This window comes from Suricata suricatta, chromosome 17 (genome assembly GCF_006229205.1).
Source record: "Suricata suricatta isolate VVHF042 chromosome 17, meerkat_22Aug2017_6uvM2_HiC, whole genome shotgun sequence".
Lineage (NCBI taxonomy): Eukaryota > Metazoa > Chordata > Mammalia > Carnivora > Herpestidae > Suricata > Suricata suricatta.
Window position 1 is genome coordinate 52,870,547 of NC_043716.1, and position 24,353 is coordinate 52,894,899.

Genomic DNA, 24,353 nt, shown 5'->3' on the forward strand with positions numbered 1-24,353 from the left:
CCAAACAGAAACCAAGCTGTGAAGCTGAGGCGTGGCTGTTGCTGTTCCGTCGTCCTCGTCTCCTGCGTCCCAGTTTAGGTTTTCACGCCCAATTTGTATAAGGTCCCGAGGCCCCACCTCGCCCCACATTCCAGCTTCCGCAGAACCTGAGGCCGGGAAAGGAACCTATTTCCTCCCTCACCACCCTTGCCTGGGCCCTCTCGGCCCCCTGACCATGGCCCAGAAGCCGAAGGTGGACCCCCACGTCGGGCGCCTGGGATACCTGCAAGCACTGGTCACGGAGTTCCAAGAGACGGAGAGCCAAGGTGAGAGCAGCAGGGTGGGGGGCAGGGGTGCGGCCGCTCCGGCCCTTGCGGACCTGACTCCAGTGCCGCTTTTCCACCGCAGACGCCAAGGAGCAAGTACTGGCCAACCTCGCCAACTTCGCCTACGACCCCAATAACTACCAGTATCTGCGGCAGCTGCAGGTCGTTGATTTATTCCTCGATTCGCTGTCGGAGGAGAATGAAACCCTGGTGGAGTTTGCTATTGGTAAGGAAAGGGGCAGATCTCCCAGATGCTTAGATTTGAGTTGGTGAGAGAAGTGAGTCATTGGGAAAGGAATCTTTTAGGCAGCCCCTCTGCTGAGAAGGCAGGTCTTCTCGCTGTCTGTACCAGCGATGTCTGTGCCACCTCCTCAGTTCAGTCATTGTCCCGGGTCACAGCTGGCTTGAGGCAGGTCTGGAACTAATGGCCAGGACTTATTCTACATGCGTGTTTTCCCTCCAGTTAGGGAAATGGATTGAAGCCACTTGAAGGGAAAAACGTTTATAGAATGCCGTTTTTAAATATCTGTATTTTAATGGTTTAATATTAAGAGAAGTAGAGGTGATTTGAGTGATTATGGTCTCTGTAGTTGTTATAGTCTAAGACCTATTGGATTATTCAGTGGACAGATACTTATGAGGCATGTACTGTGTGAGGACGTACTCTTTTCTTTTCTTTTTTTTTTCTTTTTCTGTTTATTTTGAGAGAAGGAGAAGGGGCCAGACAGAGAGACCAAGGGAGAGAGAATCCCAAGCAGGTTCCGCGCTGTCAGCGCAGAGCCAGACATGGGGCTCGATCTCAGGAATCCTGAGATCATGACCTGAGCTGAAATCAAGAGTCAGACGCTTAACTGTCTGAGCCACCCAGGGGCTCCGGGAAGGTACTGTTCTAAATACTAGAGAGGCCGCCTGGGTGGCTCAGTTGGTTAAGCGTCCGGCTTCGGCTCCGGTCATGATCTCACGGTTTGTGGGTTCGAGCCCCGCATTGGGCTCTGTGCTGACAGCTAGCTCAGAGCCTGGAACCTGCTTCAGATTCTGTGTCTCCCTCTCTCTCTGCCCCTCCCGTGCTCGCGTTGTCTCTCAAAAATAAATAAAAAACATAACATTAAAAAAAATGAAAATGCTAGAGAGATGGCAAACAATTTGGGGAAAGGTCTTTGCCCTCAAGGAACTTAGGTTCTAGTGTGGGGAGACAGATGGGGAGCAAACAGTCTAAAGAGCTGAGGTTCTGAAAGAAGTGAACAGGGTGATGGTGGAGAGCAGAGGTGGGAGCTGCTTCATTGCTGCCATCATGGGAAGACATTCTAGGAAGAGGCCCAGCGGGATCAGCAGCCCTAAGGGAGGAGGAGCCAGAGAGAAGACGTCTGGAGAAGGCCTGGTGTGTGAAGCAGATTGTACAAAATGGGTTACAGAGGTCAGCGGCACCAGAGTTTACAGGGGCTTAGATCTAGGCCATAGAATTTACTCTGAGGACAAAAATTCTTTTTTCAACATGAATCTTAAAAAACAGCATTTCTCTACACAGCACAAGGAATCTTATTTATATAGAGAAAGAAACATTTATCTATTAAGTTTATTTATTTTATTAAACATTTTCGTGTGTGTGTGTTTTTATTTTTTATTTTTATTTTTTTAATGTATTTTTTAATTTACATCCAAGTTAGTTAACATATAATGCAACAATGATTTCAGGAGTAGATTCCTTAATGCCCCTCACCCGTTTAGCTCATCCCCCCTCCCACAACCCCTCCAGTGATCCTCTGTTCTCCATATTTAAGAATCTCTTATGTTTTGTCCCCCTCCCTGTTTTTATATTATTTTTGCTTCCCTTCCCTTATGTTTATCTGCTTTGTATCTTAAAGTCCTCATATGAGTGAAGTCATATTTATTTCTCTCTGACTAATTTCATTTACCATAATACCCTCCATTTCCATCCATGTAGTTGCAAATGGCAAGATTTCATTCTTTTTGATTGCCGAGTAATACTCTAGTGTATATGTATATATACCACATCTTCTTTTTTTTTAATTTAATGTTTTATTTATTTTTGATACTGAGAGAGACAGAGCATGTGAGGGGGAGGGGCAGAGAGAGAAGGAGACACAGAATCGGAAGCAGGCTCCAGGCTCTGAGCTAGCTGTCAGCACAGAGCCTGACGCGGGGCTCGAACCCACGAACGTGAGATCTGACCTGAGCCGAAGCCGGAGGCTTAACCGACTGAGCCACCCAGGCGCTCCGCACATCTTCTTTATCCATTCATCCATCGATGGACGTTTGGACTCTTTCCATACTTTGGCTGTTGTTGATAGAACTCTTGTAAAGATGTGTCCCTTCGAAACAGCACACCTGTGTCCCTCGGGTAAATATCTAGTAAGTAGTGCAATTGCTGGGTCGTAGGGTACTTCTATTTTTAATGTTTTGAGGAACCTCCGTACTGTCGTCCAGAGTGGCCACAGCAGTTAGCTTTCCCGCCAGCCGTGCAAAAGAGATCCTCTCTCTCCGCATCCTTGCCCACCATCTGCTGTTGCCTGAGTTATTAATGTTAGCCATTCTGACGGGTGTGAGGTTGTATCTCTGTGGTTTTGATTTGTATTTTCCTGGTGATGACTGATGTTGAGCATCATTTCATGTGTCAGTTGGCCATCTGGATATCTTCTGTTCATGTCTTTAGCCCTTTTCTTCACTGGATTATATGTTCTTTGTGTGTTGAGTTTGGTAAGTTCTTTGTAAATTTTGGATAATAGCCCTTTATCTGATATGTCGTTTGCAATTATCTCCCATTCTGTCAGTTGCCTTTTAGTTTTGCTGATTGTTTCCTTCACTGTGCAGAAGCTTTTTTATTTTGATGAGGTCCCAAGAGTTCATTTTTGAAGTTTATTTTAAAAGAGAGAGAATGCCTACATGCCAGTTGGAGAGGGGCAGAGAGAGGGAGAGAGAGAATCCCAAGCAGGGTCTGAGCTGTCAGTGCAGAGCCCCACATGGGGCTCAGTCTGAGAATCATGAGATCATGACCTGAGCTGAAATCAAGAAATGGATGGTTAACCAACTGAGCCAGCCAGGCACTCCAAGAAAGAAACCTTTTATAATAATTTCATTATCACCTAACACCTACTTAATGCATATCTTTCTAATGGTTCCCAAAAAGACATTTTCCTGTTGGTTTGTATAATCCAGGAACCAACCCAGGTTCCACACATTTATGTTTTTATGTTCCTTAGGTCTCCATTTCTTTCTCTCTCTCTCTTTTTAAATGAACTTTGTGTTTTATTTATTTGTTTTAAATGTTATTTATTTTTTTTAATGTTTGTTCATTTTTTGAGAGCGAGAGAGAGACAGAGCATGAGTGGGGGAGAGGCAAAGAGAGAGGGAGACACAGAATCTGAAGCAGGCTCCAGGCTCTGAGCTAGCTGTCAGCACAGAGCCCAAGGCGGGGCTCAAACTCACAAACCGCGAGGTCATGACATGAGCCAAAGTTGGACACCCAACTGACTGAGCAATCCAGGTCCCCCCCAGCTTCTCTATGATTAATATCCTACATTAGTATGGTACATTTGTTACAATTAATAAATCCGGTATGGATACATTATTAACCAAAGTCCTCACTTTATTCACATTTCCTTAGTGTTTCTCTAAGATCCTATTACTGTTCTAAGGTCCCATCCAGGATACTATAAACTTTTAGCTGTCACATCTTGGGCTCCTTTGGACTTACCAGTTCCAAGACACTCCCTTTTTTTGATGACATTGATAGTTTCAGGGAGTGCTGGTCAGGTATTTTGTGAATTCTGCCTTTAATTGGGATTTGTCTGATGCTTTTCTTCTGATTAGATTGGGTTATGGGTTTGGGGAAGGACTGCCAGAGGCTCAATGCCATTTCATCACATCATGTCACAGGGCCATCCTCTCATTGTGGGTGACAGTCTTGATCACCTGGCTGAGGTTGTGTTGGTCAAGTTTCTCCTCTGTAAAGTTACTCTTTCTTCCTCCTCTTTCCATGTTGTACTCTTTGGAAGGAAGTCACTACATAAATTATCTTTTTGCGGGGAGCCTGGCTGGCTCAGTCGGTGGAGCATGTAACTCTTGATCTTGGGGTTGAGAGTTTGAATCTCACGTTGAGTGTAGAGATTATTTAAAAAATAAATCTTCAAAAAATAATAAGTAAATTATCTCTTTTAATCGTTAGTAGGCTCTTTTTTTCATAACATTACATATTAAAGGATCCAGATCAGTTCTGCAGAATTCCCCACCTTCCTAATGGTCTGGCTGCCTCTTTCTGGGGTCATTTAATTTGTTTCTCTTCCCCCTTTATTTCCTGTAGCCTAGAAGTTAGGCTGTAGGCCTATTTTTTTTTTTTTTTTGCCCCAAATACATCATAGGTAGGTGTGATTTAAAATTTTGAAAGACCATCCAGGTCTGCCCCTTCTATTTGGGGTACCTGGGGCCAGAGTACAAATGGGGGTCATTCCCCTCCTTTTCTCACTCGTCTCACCCCCGTATGTCTGGACATCCTGGCTCTGTCCATACCTGCCCTGTGGCCACTCCTTCGGACTTAGGAGTGTCCACACAATAGTGGGGTTGCACACACCATCAGTCGAGTCCACTCCTGGGAGTCAGGATCCAGGAAAGAGGCCCATGCAGCTGTGGGAGCAGGTCCAGGGCCTGGAGCTCCAGGTACGGGGCAGAGGAGGATGGGCTCCGGGTGGACTCCCTGGACTCCAGCCCGTGGAGGAGGGCCGGAGTGAGGCCCTCTGAAGCAGGGCCCGGAGCCCCAGTTGCCCAGGTGGGGGACTGGCGCTGGCTCCTGTCTCTGTCCCCCTGGAAGATTATTATGCTAAATAAATATTCTGAACTATCGGTCACTTGCAGATTTTCTTCTGTGTATGTCCTGCATCCCCTCCCTCTGCTCCACAGCTTCTGCCATCTGAATGGTGACTGTGGCCCTTATGAAGCATGTGGCTCAGCCTCCATGTGGGAGCGATAGAGCTCCTCCAACTCCAGCTTTTGACTGGAGAAAACTTGCATAACATGAGCCATCGACCAAAAAAGTTGTTGCAGGATCAGGAAGTAACTTTCCTGAGGCAGGAGCACTCAGCCCCTGGTGTGCTGAGCCGGGAGACTTGGGTCTGCCGGGATTCTTGCTCTGCTGGGCAGCTTCCCAGAGTGCATGACAGGCCCTCAGCCTGGAGTCCACGGTCCCAGCTGCTCCACTTCCTAGCCGATTCTCGTGGCTGGGTTCCATCTCTCCCTTCTTTGAGACTCGTTTGCTCACCTGTGTTTGCCCTACCCTGCAGGACCATTGTGGGGGGGGGGCGGGGGGACAGACGTGGGTGTGTGTGTCTGTGTCTCCATGAAGGTACTTTGTCTAGCTGGTTACACTGTTAGTATTCTCACCAGGCTTACTTTTCCCTGCCCCTTTTCCTCCTCATTTTCTCTTCCTCTCCTTCCCACCAGCCCAAGATCCCTAATCCCCATGATCGTGGCTTTCCCAGCATTGAATCCCTCCCTGGGATTGTCTGCAGAGTACATTTCTCTTGTACTTATTGTGCATGGCAAAGAGTCCCCGTTGCACTTCTGTGTGTGTTTTGCTACTGCTGTCATTTCCTTTTCTCTTAATGTCACTGGCCCTAAGTGACCAGCTGTCAGGGCTCTGTGCTGTGCTTTGTACCTTTGACTCTATCATCTCTTGTGGCAGGCCCGAGAGTGTGATCTCCACAAGGGCAAAGCTCAGCTTTGCTTATCTCTGGGGATGGGGAGGGAAGGGCCCAGAAGGTGCAGGGCACTGACCGTGACTTGGTGCTGCAGCCCTGAGTGGGGTTGGTTCTGGAATAACTGGCAGAGAGGAGAGTGGGTTAGATTGCCTGTGGCCCACCGAACCAAAACCAGCGTCCGTTGGTTGGCAAGAAGCATAGTGAGTATGGTAAGAGCTGGGCTTTGAGGTCAGACGGACCTGGGTTCAAGTCCTGGCTCTCCCGCTTAACTCCTGGCCTGTGATTTCCCTTCTCATCATCTGTCAGGCAGGGCAGCACCAGTACTACCTCTCAGAGTTGTCATGAGAATTCAATGAGATAAGATGGCTGCATGCAGGATCCCTTAAGCCTCCACCCCAAGGGCTTGGTGTCCAGGGCCCCTGTGAGGATAAGCCGTTCCCTCATCTCCCAAAGAGGAGGTGGGATGGCATGCTGTCCTTCAGGGGAGCCGCTCACCTGCCTTGGGGATTCTTTCCTTCTGGGAAAACACTGAATAATAGAAAAAGATAGGAAAGTGGATCATTGGCCTCTCAGCGCGTGTCTGGGCAGGATTAGGCCAAGGAAACCGGGCTCTAATGCATGCATTGGCGCTGTGCCCAGGCCCCGGCCCCCAGCGACAGAGCTGGTGCTGTCGCACTTTGGAGGATGTGGAGTGATAGCTGGCACTCGGAGCACCCTCTGTGTGCCAGGAACTGGCTTCCGTGCTTTGTTGCCTCCGACCCTGAGACACACTGAAAGTGGCACTCAAAACCTCCATTTTCCATAAGGATTCTGAGGCTTAGGAAGGATCAGTGGGTTGGCCCAAGGTTTAAAGAGTGCCAGCCTGGGACAGAAACCAAGGCTGGCAAATTCTAGAAGAGGACCGAGGAGTTTCCAGTTCCTAGGACTGTGGGCTGCGGAAGCTTGAAAGGCACTCCCTCCAAACCCTTCATGTTACTGATGAGGAGCCAGGCACAGCGCACGGCCCCCCGGGCTGGTTCACGGCAGGGCAGGGCCGGACTGCAGGCCTCCTTGCGCCTGCCGGCGGCAGCCCCGCACGATGGCTTCTGGGGTGGTGCTGATGCGCTCAGCTCGGAGCTGAGGCCTCTCCTGGCAGGTGGCTCTGCCTGTGCCTGACCTCCAGCACTTTGGCTCGGCTGCCGTTGTTTCTGTGGGCTGTGGTGGCAGGTCTGAAAGCTGCACCCATGGCCAATTGGCGTCCCTGACCATTGACTGCAGGGGGGAGGGAGCATCTTCCTGTGACCCGTGAAACACCCTGGGGAGGATAACTACAACCTTAAGGAAGAATCTGGTTACGGTGATCGCCTGTAGGGATTTGTGAGTCTCTGTGCCTTCCCCTTTCCTGGCCTTTTCTTTTGTGCATTTGCCTGTTTAGAATAATTGTAGAACTATTTTACCCTTTGGTTGGCAGTCCTGGCTGCCCTTTCTCCCCTCAGGGTGAAGGGCTCGGTTCGGAAGCCGTTATGATCAAAGCTTCCTTTCTGATCGCCTACTGTCCGCCCACAGTGTGCCCACTACTCGCCAGCACACGCCCACCTTGTGCCAGCGCCGCCTGCCAGGTCTCTGAATATGTCGCCAACCGCAAGGCAGGTGGTGTTCATCTTTCTTGACGGATGAGGAAATGGCTCCTCAGTGAAGTTAGGGTCATTGCCTGAGGCTCACACTGTTACTGATGACTGGAGCCAGGAATTCACCCAGTCTGCCTGGATCCAAATTCCGTGCCCAGGGGACCCAGCTGGCAGAGCCAAGGCTCACACTCCAGAGCGTCACCTTTGCTCGTTCTTTGTTTCCACCGCACCTTGCCACTTCCACGCCACCCATGCGGTGGTTCTGGTGGTGCTCACAGCCCAGGGCCACACTTGATCGCCCACTAAGAGGAGCTGCCCCTGGGAGACGGCAGTGGTCTGCCAGAGCTGCCCTTGTTTGGGATGGGGGATGGGAGTGGGTGAATTACAGAGAACCAGATATAAAGCCAGGATCCCAGTAACTACTCAAAAGAGCAAAAGAATTTGGAGCTCTTGCTCCCAGTGAAGCCTTTGGCAGTAATTTGGGTGTTTGCCCAAAGCACTACTGATGGACCCTCGGGTTCTAGACGCAGCGTGTACTCACCGCTGCACCCGCTTAGATCGAGTGTGTATGGAGACACAAAGGAACCAGAAGAGGGTGCCTGGGCAGCTCAGTCGGTTGAACATCTGACTCTTGATTTCAGCTCAGGGCATCATCTCATGGTTCAAGTTCAAGCCCCAAGTGGGCCTCCACACGGATAGTACAGAGCCTGCTTGGGATTCTCTTTTTCTCTGCCCTTCTTGCTCTCTCTTTCTAAATAAATAAACTTAAAAAAAAAAAAGGTGCCAGAAGAGAATTCTCTGCCTCCAAGAAAACTGTGAATCCTAGGATATCACAGAATACTTGGCAGTTTTGTTACTAAAACAGGGTTCAGGGGTGCCTGAGTGGCTCCGTTGGTTAAGTGTCTGACTCTTGATCTTAGCTCACGTCTTGATCTCAGGGTCTTGAGTTCAACGCTGGAGCTCAATGCTGGATGTGGAGCCTTCTTAAGAAAACACGTAAAAATAAATAAAATAAAACAGGGTTCAAATAAGTGACCTTGCAGAATTCATCTGAAATTGCTTTCCTGTTTTCTATTTCCTGCAATACATGTAGTTGCCACCAGATGGTGGTGGTGGTCAGAAAAAAGACCAGTAGGAAAAAAAGAAAAGAAAAAGACCAGTAGATAAAAATAAATCCTCAGCAATCTCTGGAAACGTTTTGGGTTTTTAAAATATATTTATTGTGAGAGAGAGAGTGCACATGCATGGGGGAGGGGCAGAGAGAGAAGGAGGGTGAGAATTCCAAGCAGGCTTGTGTCAGGGCTCGATCCCACAAACCATGAGATCATGACCTGAACCAAAATCAAGAGTCAGACCCTTAACCAGCTGAACTGCCCAGCCACCCCCTGGAAAACAGCAGTTAGTAAAATTGAAGGTAGGCACACCCCATGACCCAGAAGCTGTATTCATAGGGTTAGGGGCCATGCCTGTCTAGACACGTGCAAAAATGTCACCATAGCAGGATCAACAACAACCAGATTTGAAACAGTCAATAATAGAAGGGATACTGACATTGTGGGATGTTCCTACTGCTCACTTAGCAAGGTAAATGAGCAGTCTGTAGCTACATGCAGTAATCTTACCTAACAGCAAGCGAATGGTGCTCCACACATAATACATAACAGTGTAACTGTGTTTCCATAAAATCCAAAAATAGGCAGAAGAGAATTATAGTATTAGTATAGTAGGGATATATATGTAGTAAAATTATTTTTTATTAAAAATTTAAAAGCTTCTGCTTATTCATTAGAAATTATTAAATTATTACAAGTCAGGAAGCTGTCATCTCTGATGAGAGAGAACTGGATCAGGAAGGGGCATGTCAGAGGCTTTTGGATTGCTGTTGTCCTTCTTGACCTTGGTGCCGGTTACGTGTGCTTTTGTATTCTTGTTGTTAAACACTGCCTGTATGTGTCCGTCCTTTCTGTACATGTGAGTTGCAGGTATGGCCCTGTGCTATACAAGGGGCTATAAACAGGTGCGTGCTTGGTCCACGTGGACTGTGTGTGTGGGGGGGGGTGTTGGCAATTTGATCACATTATTTCAATTCTCTTGAGTCATTTTACTGATGAAGAAACTGAGACTTAGAGAAACTGAGTTGCTTGTTCTGGTCATCTACGTCCTCGTCGGGAATCTAACTAGATCTGCTCACCTTAGCTCCATCCTCTGGAGCCTTCCCATACCTCCTTCTCTCACTGATATCAGTTAGGCCCCTGGGGTCATACATTTTACTGCTTAAAAAGAAATTCCTCGGGACACCTTCTGCTTTAATAGGTAGAGCACACAACTCAAGATCTTGGAGGTCATGAGTTCAAGCCTCACATTGGGCATAGATTTTACATAAAAAAAAAAAAAAAAAAAAAGGAAGGGGCGCCTGGGTGGCCAGTCGGTTAAGCATCCACTTCAGCTCAGGTCATGATCTCATGGTTCGTTGGTTTGAGCCCCACATCGGGCTGTCTACTGTCAGTGTGGAGCCTGCTTCAGATCCTCTGTCCCCCTCTCTGCCCCTCCCCTGGTCTCCTTCGAGCACACACTCTCTTTCTCTTTCTCAAAAATGAATAAACATTTAAAAAAAAAAAAAAGGAATTCCTCAGCCATCCATCTGTGGCAGGATTCCCCTTATAGCAAGGAGGTGACGTCAATGTTCCCCCACTGCTTCGTCCCACACCAGCTGGACCGGGCAGCCTCTGCCGGCCTCCCAGACTTGCAGAGACCGGTTTCCCTTCCACTTAGTTCTGGTTACAAGCAAGGGGTGTCCGTGTGTGCACACGTGTGTGTGTGCGTGTGCACGCGTGTGTGTGTGCGTGTGTGTATTAATTTATGTGAATACATGATTGATCCCATTGGTACAGAATTCGAAAGGATATGTCATCAACCGTAACGCCCTCGGTAGCCGTTTCTGGAAGCAAGTTTCTTTTACATCCTCCCAGAGATATTTTCAGGATTTACGAACAAATATGGATTTATTTACACTTACACCTTTTTGCAGGTTCTACACTTGTGGTGGCATATGGTACGTACGTATGTTCTGCTTTTTCTTCCTTTTCATTTTTTTCTTCTCTTTTGTCCTTTTTTTTTTTTTCCTTAAACTCAGCCTCATGTCGCGGTCGAGGTGCACCTGCCAGTATCCGCACATAAAGAGCTGCCTCACTGTTAGGGGTGCCACCTGCCACTCTGTGCGGCCAGCCCCTTAGGGCTTCTCTGTTTGTCACCTTCATTGTGTGTCATTTCTGCCCTGTATGGGGCATGCCTGTAGCATAAGTTTCCAGAAGTGAAGTATAGGTCAGAAGTACAAAAAAAACATGTTTTTCTTCTTTTGATGTAACTTGAGGTTTGTTATTCTGGGAAACATTCATGAGTTTAGGTCAAAACTATATACAAGGCATTTTCAGAGACGCCTCACTTCCATCTCCAGACCTGTCGCCCTGTTCTCTCCTTTTTACACATAATGGTAACTTTCTCCACTTACTGTTCCGTCCCTCCCCATTTAAACTTCAGAAAGAACTGTTTTCAAGAGGCTGAAGTAAAACACAGGAACAAATAGTCTCGCATGAAGACTCCTATCTGGGATGGGCTGCGGCCAGCCCACGCCCCGGGATGGCTGACTCATCAGAGTGAGGAAAGTCTTGAGCCACTCTCTCCTAGGGCACGACCTCATTTAATCCCCAGAACAATCCTTAGACCTTCCTGTCTCGGCACCAGCCCCCTTCTTGCTGTGTGACCTGAGGTCCCCTACCTGGCCTCTCTGAGCCTCCAGCTTTCTCATCCTTGGTTTTACTTGGGGTCTCCTCTTTTGCTTCTCCTAGGGGATTCTGCAGTTCCGTGTGTCTAGAAGGGCCTCTTACTCTATTTTTGTCTTGCCTGGTCTGAAGCCCTGTCAGCAGCCCGTCAGAACTTGTTCTCCTTTCTGTTTGGTGGCCGTGGCGGCACGACCAACACACACTGATGTGTGTGTATCTTAAGTGTCAGTTTGACAATTTTTTTTCCTTGAGCCTTTCTTTTTTTTAAGGTTTTTATTTAAATTCTGGTTAGGTAACGTTCAGTGTAATAGCAGTTTCAGGCGTACCAGGTAGTGATCCAGCATTTCCACACACACCCAGTGCAGCGTGGTGGGTTTCTAAAGTCATTAAGGCACATGTACGTCTATGTCGCCAGCACTAAAGTCACGATCTAGAATGTTTCCATCTCCCCAGAAAGGTCCCTTTCCCACTTCGTGTCTTTAGCCCCCCAGGTAACAACTGTTATAACCCATGAGTTTTGCCTGTTCGTTCCTTCGTTCTTCCCCCCGCCTTAAGATTTTGTTTGTAAGCGATCTCCACACCCATCCTGGGGCTGGAACTCACGACCCTGAGATCAAGAGTCACACGCCTCACCGACTGAGCCAGCCGGGTGCCCCTGTTTTGCTTGTTCTTGAACTCCATCTGGGTCACTCCCACAGGAAGCACTCCTGTGTCTGGTTTCTTTCATGCAGGGTTTAAAATCCATCCAGATCGTGACAGTATCCTCAGTTCGTGTCTTTGTATGAATATGCCACACTTTGTTCGTCGTCCACCTGTTGGTGGAGATTTGAGTTGTTTCTAATGTAGAACCTTTATGAAGAAAGCTGTTAGGATAGTTTGTATACACAAGTTTTCTGGAATAGGTATGGACTCCGTTTTCTCAGATTCAGGTACAAGTGGAATTGTCAAGTCCTGGGGTAGGTGGGTGTTTAACCTTAGAAGCTGCCACATACTTTTCCACCTTCATTATGCGGTGAGAGACCCCATCACCCCCGTGTATGAGAGTTCCAGCAGCCCCACGGCCCGCCAGCCCTTCCTCTTGTCCGTCTGCTTGGTTCTAGCCACGTCAGGTGTGTGGAGGCCCCTGATCCTGCCCCAAAGAAGTAGCGGTGAGCCCTCTGTCCTGCACTGGCCCTGTTGTGCAGTTATCCAAGTCTCTGTTCCGTTTTTACACTGTGTTCATCTTCCATTCCTAGTAATATACTTTACATCTTTATTGTTAGGTTTATTCATCTTGAGAGAAAGAATAACACGCACATGCACACACGCTCGAGCAGGGGAGGGGCAGAGGAGAGGAGGAGAGAGAATCCAAGGCAGGCTCCCCACTGTCAGCACAGAGCACAGCTCAGCCCCACCAACTGTGAGATCGTAACCAGAGCCAAAATCAAGAGTCACTCAACCAACTGAGCCACCCAGTAATATATATTCTTTATATATTAAGTCTATTAATATTACATAATTTAATAATGTAATTACACAATTAATTTTGTAATTAATATTATAATTTAATAGGCTTAACATATATCAATAAGCAATATAAAGTCTGTTTATTAATAGATTTTATAAAGTCTATTAATTTTTTAAATGGTGTCATTTGATGAGTTTTTTTTGTTTTTGAGCAGCAGGCAAAAGTTTATTAGAATATAAGATTAGAAAGGAAGAATAGGAAAGCTCTCTTTACAGAGAAAAAGAGATAGAGCATGAGTGGGGGAGGGGCAGAGAGAGGATCCCAAGTTCATTGCGGGCCTCAAACTCCCAAAATGAGATTATGAGCCAAAATCAAGAGTCAAATACCTAACTGACTGAGCCATCCATGCGCCCTGCGTTTTACTCTCTAAGTGAAATTCGGCTTTTTTTTTTTAATCCTTTTCCTGGTTTAAAAAAAAAAAAAAAAAAAAAACGTTTTCATGGAGGAAAACTTGGAAAATAAAGAAAATAAAAACAAGTCCTAACCCTGCTGTGCAGAAATAAGCATTGTTAGCATTTTGCCGTGTTTCCGGCTTGTCCTTTTTTGTCCTTTTCTAATGTATCTGTTTGTTTACCAAGCTTGTGGCATATGCCAGCCTGAGGCGACAGCTTGGGACAAGACAGAGTTCCCGCCCTTGTGAGGTTTGTCGTCTGGGGGGCAACCTTCAGTAAACGTGATGACCAGGAGTTTAGAGGTGAAGGAAGGAAGGAAATGAAGGCGGGGAGGGGCTGGTTAGGGCCAGACAGAAGGCTCTCCGAAGCGGCGACGTCTTGTTGGGCTTTTCTTTTTTTATTGCAGTTTGATGACTTTCTTTCCTCTTCAACCTTATGTTATAAGCGTTTTCCCATATTAAATACTCTTTGAAAACATGATTTTTAAGAACTGTATAATTTTCCATCATATGGACATCCTGGACTTTACGTACCCAGCCTGCTATTGTTGGATGTTATTTAGGAAGCTTCCAGTTCTTTGGGTTACTCTCTTCCCACGGCCCTCCTTAGTTCTTGCGGGCAGGCTCACAGAGGGAGACTCAGGAGGGAAAGCTCAAAGCACCCCTGGCCTGGGCTGCTCCTGGGTCCTCTGGCTCCGTTTTGGGTGCTCCCATCCAGACTTCTTGTCCCCCCTGAAGCCCCTCTCTCTCCAGACACGCTTGCTGTCCCCTCTGAGGATCGCCCCCAGCGAGGCAGAGCCTATGGCTGGGGCCCGGGCGGCGGTGAGCTCTGGCGGGCCCAGGATTCACCCTTGGAGACGTCCTGCGTCTCCAGATGGGGAGCAGACGGGACCGGCCGTCCTGAGGCAGCCTCCTGCCTTCACTGTCCAGCACATGCCATCTGATTGTCCCCCAGCCTGGGTGGCAGCGTCCCGCCCAGGCACATCTGTGTGTGACGGTGACTCACTAGCCTCGGATGACTCAGGATTCATCTGATCATACTTGACAGTGGAGACAGATCCTACCCTCGGCCCCCAGTCATTTAGACTGCAGTGTGGGTAGGAGGCACGTTCACCGCTTGCAGTTCAGAAGACCTGGTGTAGGTGAGTCCAGGAAGCCAGAGGCCCGCCAGAGCATCTCCACTGGTCCCACGAGAATGGCATAGGGCTTCCATCCCTGGGCCTTGGGGTATGTTACTCAACAGCCTCAGCTTCCAGTGAAATAGGGGAGGTAGTAACACGTGTGTTGAGTGTCCACCATTGCAGGTCCCTAGGATACGGAAGTAAACCAGAAAGCAGGGCCTTGTCTTATGGTATCCAGTGACAGGGACAAACAGTAAGTATGGAAGGCAGTCTACAGGAGGACCCCAGGATATGCTCAGGGCCCCACCGGGGTGCACAGGTGTGAGGTATTATCAGCAGGGTGGGGACCTCCGTGTCAGTACCTTGTCCCCTCACCTCGTGACTCCGGCAGTGCCACTTAGCTCCTTGCTTCCCTCGGGGGTGCTCTGGGCCACAGCTCAGAGGCCTGCACTGCAGAAGTCTGGTGGGCAACACCTCAGGAAGCTGTTTCGTCCAGTCGCCCCAACCCCCCACCCACACTGCTTTACAACCCCTCTAGGCAGTATTTGTGGAGCATCTCTTGCTCCAGGCACCAAGGACTTGACCTAAAGGCAGGTACCTTCTGGTGGGGCTTGGCAGTTAGGGAGCAAGAAAACATCTGCCAGGATGGTTTCCGGGAGTTCTAAGCATATAAAGATGACATGCGAGGGGCACCTGCGTGGCTCAGTTGGTTAAGCCTCCGACTTCGGGTCAGGTCATGATCTCACGTTCGTGGGCTCGAGCCCTGCGTCGGGCTCTGTGCTGACAGCTCAGAGCCTGGAGCTGCTTCAGATTGTGTCTCCCTCTCTCTCTGCCCCTCCCCTGTTCACTCTCTCTCTCTCTCTCTCTCTCTCTCAAAAGAAAATTTAAGATAATAAAAAATAATGAAGTTTATTTTGAGAGGTGGGGGGAGAAGGAGAGAGAATCCCATGCAGACTCCATGCTGTCAGTGCAAAGCCCAACCCAAGACTCCATCTCAGGAACCATAAGATCATGACCTGAGCTGCAGTCAAGACTCAGACACAACCCACTGAGCTACTCAGGCACCGTGCTTTGTTTTGTTTTTAAATTAAGTGTATTTATTTTGAGAGCGACAGAGCATACGCACATGAGCGGGGTAGGGGCAGAGAGAGAGAATCCTAAGCAGACTCCAAGCCGACTCGATGCTCAATCTCACAAACCATGAGATCATGACCTAAGCTGAAACTAAGAGTTCGACATTTAACCAACTGAGCCACCCAGGGGTCCTGTGTCACATTTTTATTAAATGTTTATATATATTCACTTATTAAAAAAACATTCTTTAAGGTTTATTATTTTTGTATTTTTGAGAGAGAGAGAGAGAGAGAGAGAGAGAGAGAGACAGACCTAGCATGAGCAGGGGAGGGGCAGAGAGTGGGAGATACAGAATCCAAAGCAGGCTCCAGGCTCTGAGCTGTCAGCACAGAGCCCATCGAGAGGTTCAGACTCACGAGCCACGTGACTGTGACCTGAGCCGAAGTTGGAATCTTAACCAACTGAGCCACCCAGTTGCCCCCATTTTTTTGCTTTAAAAAAAAGAAGAAAGCATATCAACCATTGAATTGGCTGAACCAAGGGGGGAAGAGATTGGTATCCACTTCCTGAAGGCGAGGCTGTGATGGGCAGGCAGGAACCTTGAAAGGAAGGCCTGGATACGAGAGTGGACTTTGGATCTCTTGTCCCTGGGCCACCTTCTCAGAGGCCTGGGCCCTTCCCCGGGACAAACTGGGCCGAGAGGAGCTGGGAGGGGAGGTGGGAGGATGCCCGGGCCCGAGCCTCCAGTCTCCCCTTTGCTCTTCCCCAGGAGGCCTCTGCAACCTGTGTCCAGACAGGGCCAACAAGGAGCACATCCTGCAGACAGGGGGCATCCCCCTCATCATCAACTGCCTGTCCAGTCCCAACGAGGAGACCGTGCTGTCTGCGGTCACCACGCTCATGTACCTGAGCTCGCCAGGCTCCAGCTCGCACCCTGAGCTCACTGCCATGCCCGTGGTGCAGTGCATGCTGCGCTTCTCTCTCTCGGCCAACACGAGGCTCCGGAACCTGGCCCAGATCTTCCTCGAAGACTTCTGTTCGCCAAGCCTGGTGGCAGAAGCCCGCAGCTGGCGGGCTCACTCTGCCCTGGGTATCCCACTGCCAAGGACTGAGGCCCCGCAGCAGCCCTGATCCAAGGAGATCTCGTGGCCATGGCACCCCGACTGCTAGAGACAAGACCACAATCCGGGTGGGGGCTCAGGGAGCAGGAGCAGTCTGGCTCCCACTGAGCCTGTTCCCCCCAAAAGGTCCCCTTTAAGGTATTTTAAAGGTGAGTCTTCTCAGTGTGACAGGTTTTTTTTTTTAATGTTTTATTTATTTTTTGAGAGAGAGAGAGAGAGACAGCATGAGCAGGGGAGGGTCAGAGAGAGAGGGAGACAGAATCTGAAGACGGGCTCCAGGCTCTGGGCTAACTGTCAGCAGAGTCCGACATGGGGTTCGAACCCACAAACTGTGAGATCATGATCTGAGCCGAAGCCGGATGCTCAACTGACTGAGCCACCCAGGCGCCTCTCAGTTTGACAGGTTTTTACACTGTGATGAGAGGCATCAGATCAGTATGGAGGCACATGGAGGGCAAAGGTAGTGCCATTTCCATAGGTTGGCATTCTCAACCAGCTGGAGGTCAAGGCCTGCCTCCCGCCCCCCACCCCCCAATGCCAGGGTCTCAACCTCGTGTGAGAGAGAAGGGACCCTAGGCCAGAGGCCTTACAGAGGGGTGGTCATGAGGAGCCGCTGGGCCTCGGGTTAGGAGAATTGCTTGTGTTTGAGGGAAGAGGAATTCTCCTTTAACGGGTCTGGAGTAATCTTGAGTAGAAATGAGAAGCCAGCTCTGGAAAGCTGGTCGTGCCCACTCCAGGGCTACGGAGGCTGGGTGCCTACACCGCAGGCTCTCCAAGCTGGGCATTGGGTATTGGACAGTGGCCTAGAGAATTCTGTGGCCCAGGATCACCTGTTTATCCACACAGGCCTATCTGACAGGCACCATGGGCTTCAAAGGTGAAGTTGTGGTCTCTACTCTGTCGGGATGCAATCCGATGCAGTAAGGGGCCATCAAGTGCTAAGACCATGAGTATGAGGGGTAAGGACACATCGGAATAAGGCACACACCCTTGAGGCTGCATATTCTCCCCTCACCACCCCATGGCCCCAGTCTGGGCACCTTGGCTTTCCTCCTCTGCCATCAGGGTTGGGTTAGTGAAGGGGAGTCCCCAGCCCTGGAAGTCTCAGACTCAGGAAGGCTTCGGGAAGGCAAGAGGGGTGCTCGAGGAAGACAGAGGACCAGATACCAACAGAAGTCTGTGGCGTAGGGTCCACAGCGTATGCTGACCAGCACAGGGGTAGCGGTGTGGGATGCGCAAGGAAAGTTGGGGTTCAGGAGCAATGGGGAGCTTCCTGGCCTCCCTTCTGCACTCCCTGAAGGTTGACCTCTGAAATGGCCAAGATGAAAGATGGCAGGTGCAAGAGGGATGGTGCCCAGGTGGGTGTGGGGTGGCACGAAGGACAGGAGGAGGGAGCAGAAAGCCGCCTCCTCAGCCCGCATCCCAGCTGCCCTTCCTCGGGCTCCTGTACCTTTACCTTCCCAAATAAAGGGCCTTTAAAGAGTGGTGAGCCAAAGTGTTTTATTCAAAAGGCTCCTGAGCAGTTTTCTCATGGTGTCTCCTTGCCAGCTGTCTTGTGGGGTTCCAGGTGGCCGGCTTGTGAGAACTGAGGTTACCGTGTCCCCCTGCCCCACAGTGCTGGTGGTCACCGCCATGATGCTGCCCTGTCTTCCAGCCCTGCTGGCCTGCCTTCCCTTCCTCCAGCTACTACCCACCGTCCCCGCCCCCCGCTTGCTGTCTATGATCCCCCTCCAGTTGTCACTCCAAGAGAGCAGGCGTCTCCTTGTGGGGGGCAGGGCGAGGTGCTGGTTGTGGCAGCAGGTGAACAAGATGTGCTCCCAGCTTGGGGTCTCCTCTTGGCCTGGGACAGGACGCAAGAGAAAGACCGGGAGATGCAGTCTATAATCTGGTTCTTTTTACTCCCTCCCTAATCCCGGCAGGCCAGATGCCTGGAAGGTTGCCAGGAAAATAGGGCTAACCTCGAATGGTGTCCTGGTCATCAATGAGCAGGTCCCCTGAGACCACCGTCTTGTCCCTCGTCAGGATAATGCGCTCCACAAACTGCGGCCCCAGGTGATTCTCCACCCAGCAGTACTGTGGGGGGGGGGGCACGGGGCTGTCAGCAGGGCCAGGAAGTAGGTGGGAGTGGGGTCTCGGCCCTTGAGAGAGGCTGCTCCCTCCCCCCCCCCCCCCCCCCCCCCCCCCCCCCCGTGTTCCCTCTGGTTTATTTTGAGAGAGAGCATGCGAGAGAGCAGGGGCAAAGCAGAGAGAAAGGGAGTGAGAGAATCCCAAGCAGGCCGGGCACCGTCAGCACAGAGCCTGGCCCTCAGGGGGCTGAGCCACCCGGTGCCCCGCTGCTGGTTTACTGTAAACCTCAGGACTTAGGGAGCAGCCTGCTAGCCGTGCCGGGCCAGCCGCCCCTTCTCCCCCACGCAGCGCTCATGCTTCGTCAGAGGGCTGGTGCAGATGACCTCGGTGCTGCTCGGAAGGGGCACAGGTTAGAGTCAGGGCGGTGCCCTCCCGCTTCTCCACCGTCCCTCCCCTCTGCCCTTCCTCACTCCTGCATGCTGTTCATCTCTTGCAGGGCTTCCAGGGCTCCAGGGATAGGCTCCAAGTCTAGGAAAAAGCCTGGGGCTTCATACACACTGGCCACTTTGTCCTGAAAGAGACCATGTTCTTGTCCCAGCTTCTGCCTCCAGCAGATCTAGCCCCAGTGAGGATTCTCAAAGAAAGATTCCTGGGGGACTTTGGTCCCCAAATCAGAGCCACTGGGAGAGGAGTGTGCCTAGGGGGACACACTCTGACGGACTTTCTCGCCCAGGGTGAACAATGGATTCTAAAGGAAGGGTTTTGTTAAACAAAGGGGCAGACAGTCTTGCCCAAGGGGAGGGCTCCCATTCCTGGGTACCGTGTGGGGTCGGGGCTCGGGCTCCCTTGCATCCGATGGGGTCCGGGGCCCTTGCTACCGGGCATCCCGTGGGGTCGGCGCTCCCCGCGCCCGGGGACACCGTGGGAACAGGGCTCCCGGCCCGCAGACACCCGGCGCTGCATTCCCGCCCTTTCCCCACCTACCGCCAGGTCCGGCCGCAGGGCTCGGTACTGCTCGCGGGCGAGGAAGCCGCGGCGCTCTTCCAGCGCCACGTGCGGCTCCCTGGGGAAGCGGCGGCGGAAGCCCCGCAGGAGGCCGGCCTCGAAGTCGGCCAGCACGCCATCCATGTCCACCAGCACCCGCACGGGCCGCGTGCGCCGGGCCGCCATCGCCGCGGACGCAGGGCTGGGGTCCGCGGGCCACAGCTTCCGGAGGCGCCGGGGTGGGCGGGAGCAGCCGGGCTCATTTGCATGGGTGCCAGTGTCGCGGCAGCGCGCGACCTTCCCCGGGAGGCGGCGCAGGGCGGCCCGAGAGCGCGCCCGCCTGCACGTGTCCCTGCCCGGGCTCCGCGGGCCACGTACCCGCTCGCCAAGCGAGACCCGTGCTGGTCGTGTGCCGACCGAGGGCGGGTCTCAAATTCTGCCATGGGTGAATCCTGAGGGGCTGGCTCCACCCAGCCTGAGACCTTGAGTCCCAGGGCCACCGGCACAGCTCTGCCCTCCCTGCTTGTAGGACGGGCACGGAACGCGCTGGGGACGCCGGGCCGGAGCTCCCTAAGGCCCGAATCATGGGGGCTCTGCGCAGTGAATCATGGGGTTCACTGTGAAGTGGACGGCTGCTGAAGGCCCTGGCTCGTGAGTCGAGCTCCCAAGAGACGAACTCACAGACCAGAGTGGGGAGCGTCGGCTCCAACAAGCTCAGGTAGGCGGGGAAGGTCCTTCCTGTGGACCGCACATCTCTGTTCTGGAATTGGCAGCCGCCCCCTCTAGAAAATGCTTCACATTGCTAAGGTTTATTGACGTTCCTTTGTAGAATTTTTTCAACTTCCTGACTACATCCAAATATATTTACCTACAAACCATAAACTCAGATTTAAGTGACCCATCTTCCCCTAGTTCCCCATCTGAGCACCCAGTACTTCCAAACCAATGTTGTAACAGACATGTTACAAAAGGGAGACTAGTCTCTCCTAAAGTGATCTCATTAAAAAGTTCTCAAGAAGAGGTGTTAATAGACGTAAGCAATAGTGAGTCCTCCAAGGTTTCTCCCCCCCCTTCCCACTCACACAAACTGGGTACAAAGTCCAAACTGTCAACGAAATAGAGTGCTCTGCCATCATCTTAAGATCCTTCATCTCCACTTTGTAGATCCTAAGTAGAAAATGTAACACTTTTAACAAACATGTTACCTAGAATTTCCTACAACCTGTTCTGATAGCATCAGAATGGTTGGTAGATCTTCTGATCGGGCACTTAATTTCAAAAAATAACTAAAGCCAAGGTACAAACTTGGCACTCATCGGGGCCATCTCTTTTGCAGGATCCCCACCATTAGAAGGGTACAGACGGGTTCCCTACCTCCAAAGAGTCCTAATAAAAACCACAACTCAGGCTAGCATTTGTAGGGCTAACCTGTTTCCATAAAATCGGACGGATCCTATACCAAAGCTGTCGATTCTCCATTTTGCAAATGCTTTCTCTGCACCTCAAGGGAGAAAAGCTTTACACCCCCAGAACCTATAAACACCCTTATTTCTTCCCAAAGAAATGTCCCAGGGAGCCAGTGGTTATGCTCATTGTCCCAAAGGTCTCGGTTTTTAAGGTAGTAAACTGGTCCCCAGATGGCAAGCCGAAAGAACATTTGAGTGCTGGTGCAGCTAGACCTACAAGCCAAGTCTTAGTGCCCAATTTCAACACTTACTATAGTCTGTTAATCTGGAACTTTCTGCCTAGAACAAAGAGCTTTCCTATCATCTGTCTGCGCAGATCCTCTTCTTCCTCAGAAGTCCTCTGCCGTTACCACCCACCACGGAGAAGCACCTCGAAGGAGAAGAATTAAAACCTTACCCGTTACCACCCAGCACAGAGGGTGAGTGGAAGAGTCTAAAATATATTACCTAATGATTATTTTGCTTATCATTTATCCATATTACTTCTGTATTTTATTACCACACATATCAGAGTTAACCATTTGGCGTTTTGAACATGTGCTATGACTACAAACCTGTTTTCTTTCAAGAGAAGCCCACTTACCTTTCTGGGCCTTCATTAGTCTTTTAACTTTAGTGACTCCTCAATTCTTGTGCAGCAGGATTTATAGTACAGAAAAAAAGCAACTGAACAGAGAGACCAGTGAAACAATCTCAAAAAGATGACACAGGACACAATGTTCAAAATTTGTACATTGTTTACTTTAAGCAACAGTCCGGGATCGTACAACACACATGTTAAGGATAGGACCTCGGTTCATGGTCAAGCGCCAGCATCGTGCACACGGCTTCAAGTTATCGAAGAAGAGCACTGCCCCCCTTGGGGTCTGTGCACGACGAAGACCCACTTCTGCGTGCTCACCGCCCTCGCTCGCTCTCCCGAATTTGTCGGTCTGAGCGCACATCGTGGCCTTCTGCGGGAGCAGCAGGCGCGGCTCGTCAGCTAGTTGAGTCAGCATCTGGCTTATTAAGGTTCAGACATTTGAAAGGCAGTTTTTTGCTTTTGTTTTTTGCTTTGCAGGCAGCAAGGCATGAGGCACGGGCCTCTGCTGTTCCTTAGGGCACTGGAAGATGCTTTTAGCGAGGGGCACGGACAAGGCGGGGCTACAACGAGGAGGTTTGGCGTAAAGACAGCCCTGTGTTCGGGGGCCGGAAGGAACATGCCTGTGGACTGCTCACTGGTCTGCCCCGTCGAGGCTTGGTAAACCCGGGTAAAGCTGACGAGAAAAGCGTTTTAAAAACCGCAGTACAAAAGATCCTCTAACACATTTGAACCAGGTTATTCTTAAAAACACCATACTAAGTGTCACAAAACTTCCCCTCCAATCTACTACTAGAAAACACTCATGCCATGGCCCACAGACCCGGAGGGATCAGGACAGATCAAGAGAAACCTGTTCTTTAAAAACCAACCAACCAACAAAAAAAAGACAGCGGTACATAAAGTGCTTCTTTTTTAATGAAACAAATCCAAAAGATGTACAGTCAGGCTCAAGTTGTGCAGTTCACAAGCATGGAGAAAACAAACAAAACGACAGAGTTCGAGAGTCGGAGCTAACCCAGGACGAGGCTGGACTTGCCGCCAGGGGGATTTCTTCGCGAAGGCGCCGGGGCCGGGGCCACTGGGCTGGGCACAGGGGCAGCGGGCACGGGCTTCTCCTCGCTCTGCCCCAGGCTGGCCTGCAAGTCTGTGTCCACATGTTCTAGAAAAACAGAAGGAGGTTCAGCCTTACTAAGCAACTATTTCTAGGGATAAGGTGGGGGTTTTTTTGTTGTTTTGTTAATTTTTGAGGATGGTTCAAATCCTACCTACGGATATAGGACAGCAATCCTTCAAGAACGTTCCCACAACCCAAACTAACTACTGTTAGTGTTTTGCCATATTTGTCCCCAGGCCTTTTTTGTGTGCTCATTTCTACACTGTACAAATATATGAAGATGGCAGGATTTTAAGTTAGAGGCCCACATCCGTGTGGGGCTCTTCTCCTGACTCCCAGAGGGCCTGCTCTGAATTATGTTTACTGACTGCTTATAAGTGCATTTTATTCCCAACAGATAATGCATACATCTGGGTTTTGTTGTTGTATTTAACATAAATGATTATCAACTTCCTTTTTTATACTTGGAAATTTACCCGTATTTATATACATGGCTGTAATTCACCCTACTTAGTTCCTTTATAGTATTTTATCATGATTCAGTATATTTGATATAATATAGTACTGCATTTGCTCTACTAGTAGCGAAACTGGAACCGACCCAACCATTCCAAACAAAGCTGGGATGTACAAAGACTGGAAGAGGCGCCCACGGGGAGCCCAGGGCTGCCGTCTTCAATCTGGACAGACCCCACACGCCGCCCTCCCTCCCCAGCCCCCGCCCCACTACGCTGCCCGCACGCCTTCACGCATCCAGTATTCCATAACCACCTCACTTTAAAATTTGCCAAACCGATGGGGGAAATGTTATTTCATTCCTGTTTGATGTCACATTCCCAAGATTACTAGGTGAGCCTGATGTCCTTCTCTAACCACAAAGCTAACCAGGTGTACCCACATCATTTATCAGTCTACCTTTCCCCTACTGGCTGGCACTGTCTCCCCTGATCAGGTCACTCCCATTTATGTTCACTAGGTCGCTCCAGGTTAGACTTCAGAATCAGTGTACTCTTACCCAGCATCCTAGAGCCTGCTTGATGATTCACTCATCTGTGAAATTTCCAACAAACATATATTCTTTATGAGGTGGTTTCCACACCTGGAAAAGTCTTTGTTCAAACTCAAAAGTGATAATGAAATGCCAGGTCTCATTTCAGTGTTAAACCATCGGATTCAATTCAGTTGCATAATCTAACACCTGCTTTGGAACAAAATCTCTTGGGACATCTGGGTGGCTCAGTTGGTTGGGCATCCGACTCTGGCCTAGGTCATGATCTTGCCGTTCCCAGGTTCAAGCCCCACGTTGAGCTCTGTGCTGACAGCTCAGAGCCTGGAACCTGTTTCAGATTCCGTCTCTCCCTCCCTCTCTGCCCCTCCCCCAAGTCATGCTCTGTATCTCTCAAAAATAAAACTTTTTTAAAATTTAGAGTAAAATTTCTTGGTGTGCCTGAGTGGCTCAATTGGTTGTGTCCAACTCTGGCTCTCTGCTCAGGTCAAGACCTCACAGTTGACGAGACGGAGCCCTG

General features: G+C 50.1%; 3 protein-coding genes across 9 annotated transcripts in view; 1 reads left to right on the forward strand and 2 right to left on the reverse strand.

Moving 5' to 3' along the window:
- ARMC7 (armadillo repeat containing 7) lies at positions 1–24,121 on the forward strand. Of its 4 annotated transcripts, XR_003904623.1 has the most exons (7): positions 1–305; positions 388–531; positions 16,262–16,762; positions 18,533–18,665; positions 20,194–20,382; positions 21,414–21,549; positions 21,772–24,121. XR_003904623.1 is itself a non-coding variant. In XM_029928391.1 (3 exons), exons 1-3 carry the CDS (start codon positions 215–217, stop codon positions 16,621–16,623), a joined length of 597 nt encoding a protein of 198 aa, XP_029784251.1. In that variant the 5' UTR covers positions 1–214; the 3' UTR covers positions 16,624–16,781. The 4 variants fall into 4 exon arrangements, 3 of the variants coding, with proteins under 3 accessions (XP_029784251.1, XP_029784253.1, XP_029784252.1); XM_029928391.1 differs by lacking the exons at positions 18,533–18,665; positions 20,194–20,382; positions 21,414–21,549; positions 21,772–24,121 and having other exon boundaries at positions 16,262–16,781; XM_029928393.1 differs by lacking the exons at positions 18,533–18,665; positions 20,194–20,382; positions 21,414–21,549; positions 21,772–24,121 and having other exon boundaries at positions 388–467; positions 16,262–16,402.
- Positions 16,955–19,888, reverse strand: NT5C (5', 3'-nucleotidase, cytosolic). 2 transcript variants are annotated; one of them, XM_029928390.1, is made up of 5 exons: positions 19,665–19,888; positions 19,151–19,251; positions 19,004–19,070; positions 18,572–18,686; positions 16,955–18,453 (listed from the first exon to the last, which is right to left on the reverse strand). In XM_029928390.1, the coding sequence occupies exons 1-5, from the start codon at positions 19,848–19,850 to the stop codon at positions 18,089–18,091; spliced, it is 834 nt and encodes a 277-aa protein (XP_029784250.1). In that variant the 5' UTR covers positions 19,851–19,888; the 3' UTR covers positions 16,955–18,088. The 2 variants fall into 2 exon arrangements, with proteins under 2 accessions (XP_029784250.1, XP_029784249.1); XM_029928389.1 differs by having other exon boundaries at positions 18,062–18,453; positions 19,064–19,070.
- Positions 21,854–24,353, reverse strand: part of JPT1 (Jupiter microtubule associated homolog 1) — a 16,977-nt gene continuing 14,477 nt past the window's right edge. For all 3 annotated transcript variants that reach the window (XM_029928394.1, XM_029928396.1, XM_029928395.1), the window contains exon 5: positions 21,854–22,872. In XM_029928394.1, coding sequence (XP_029784254.1) covers positions 22,724–22,872 — 149 coding nt within the window. In that variant the 3' untranslated portion in view covers positions 21,854–22,723. The remainder of the gene's footprint in view (positions 22,873–24,353) is intronic.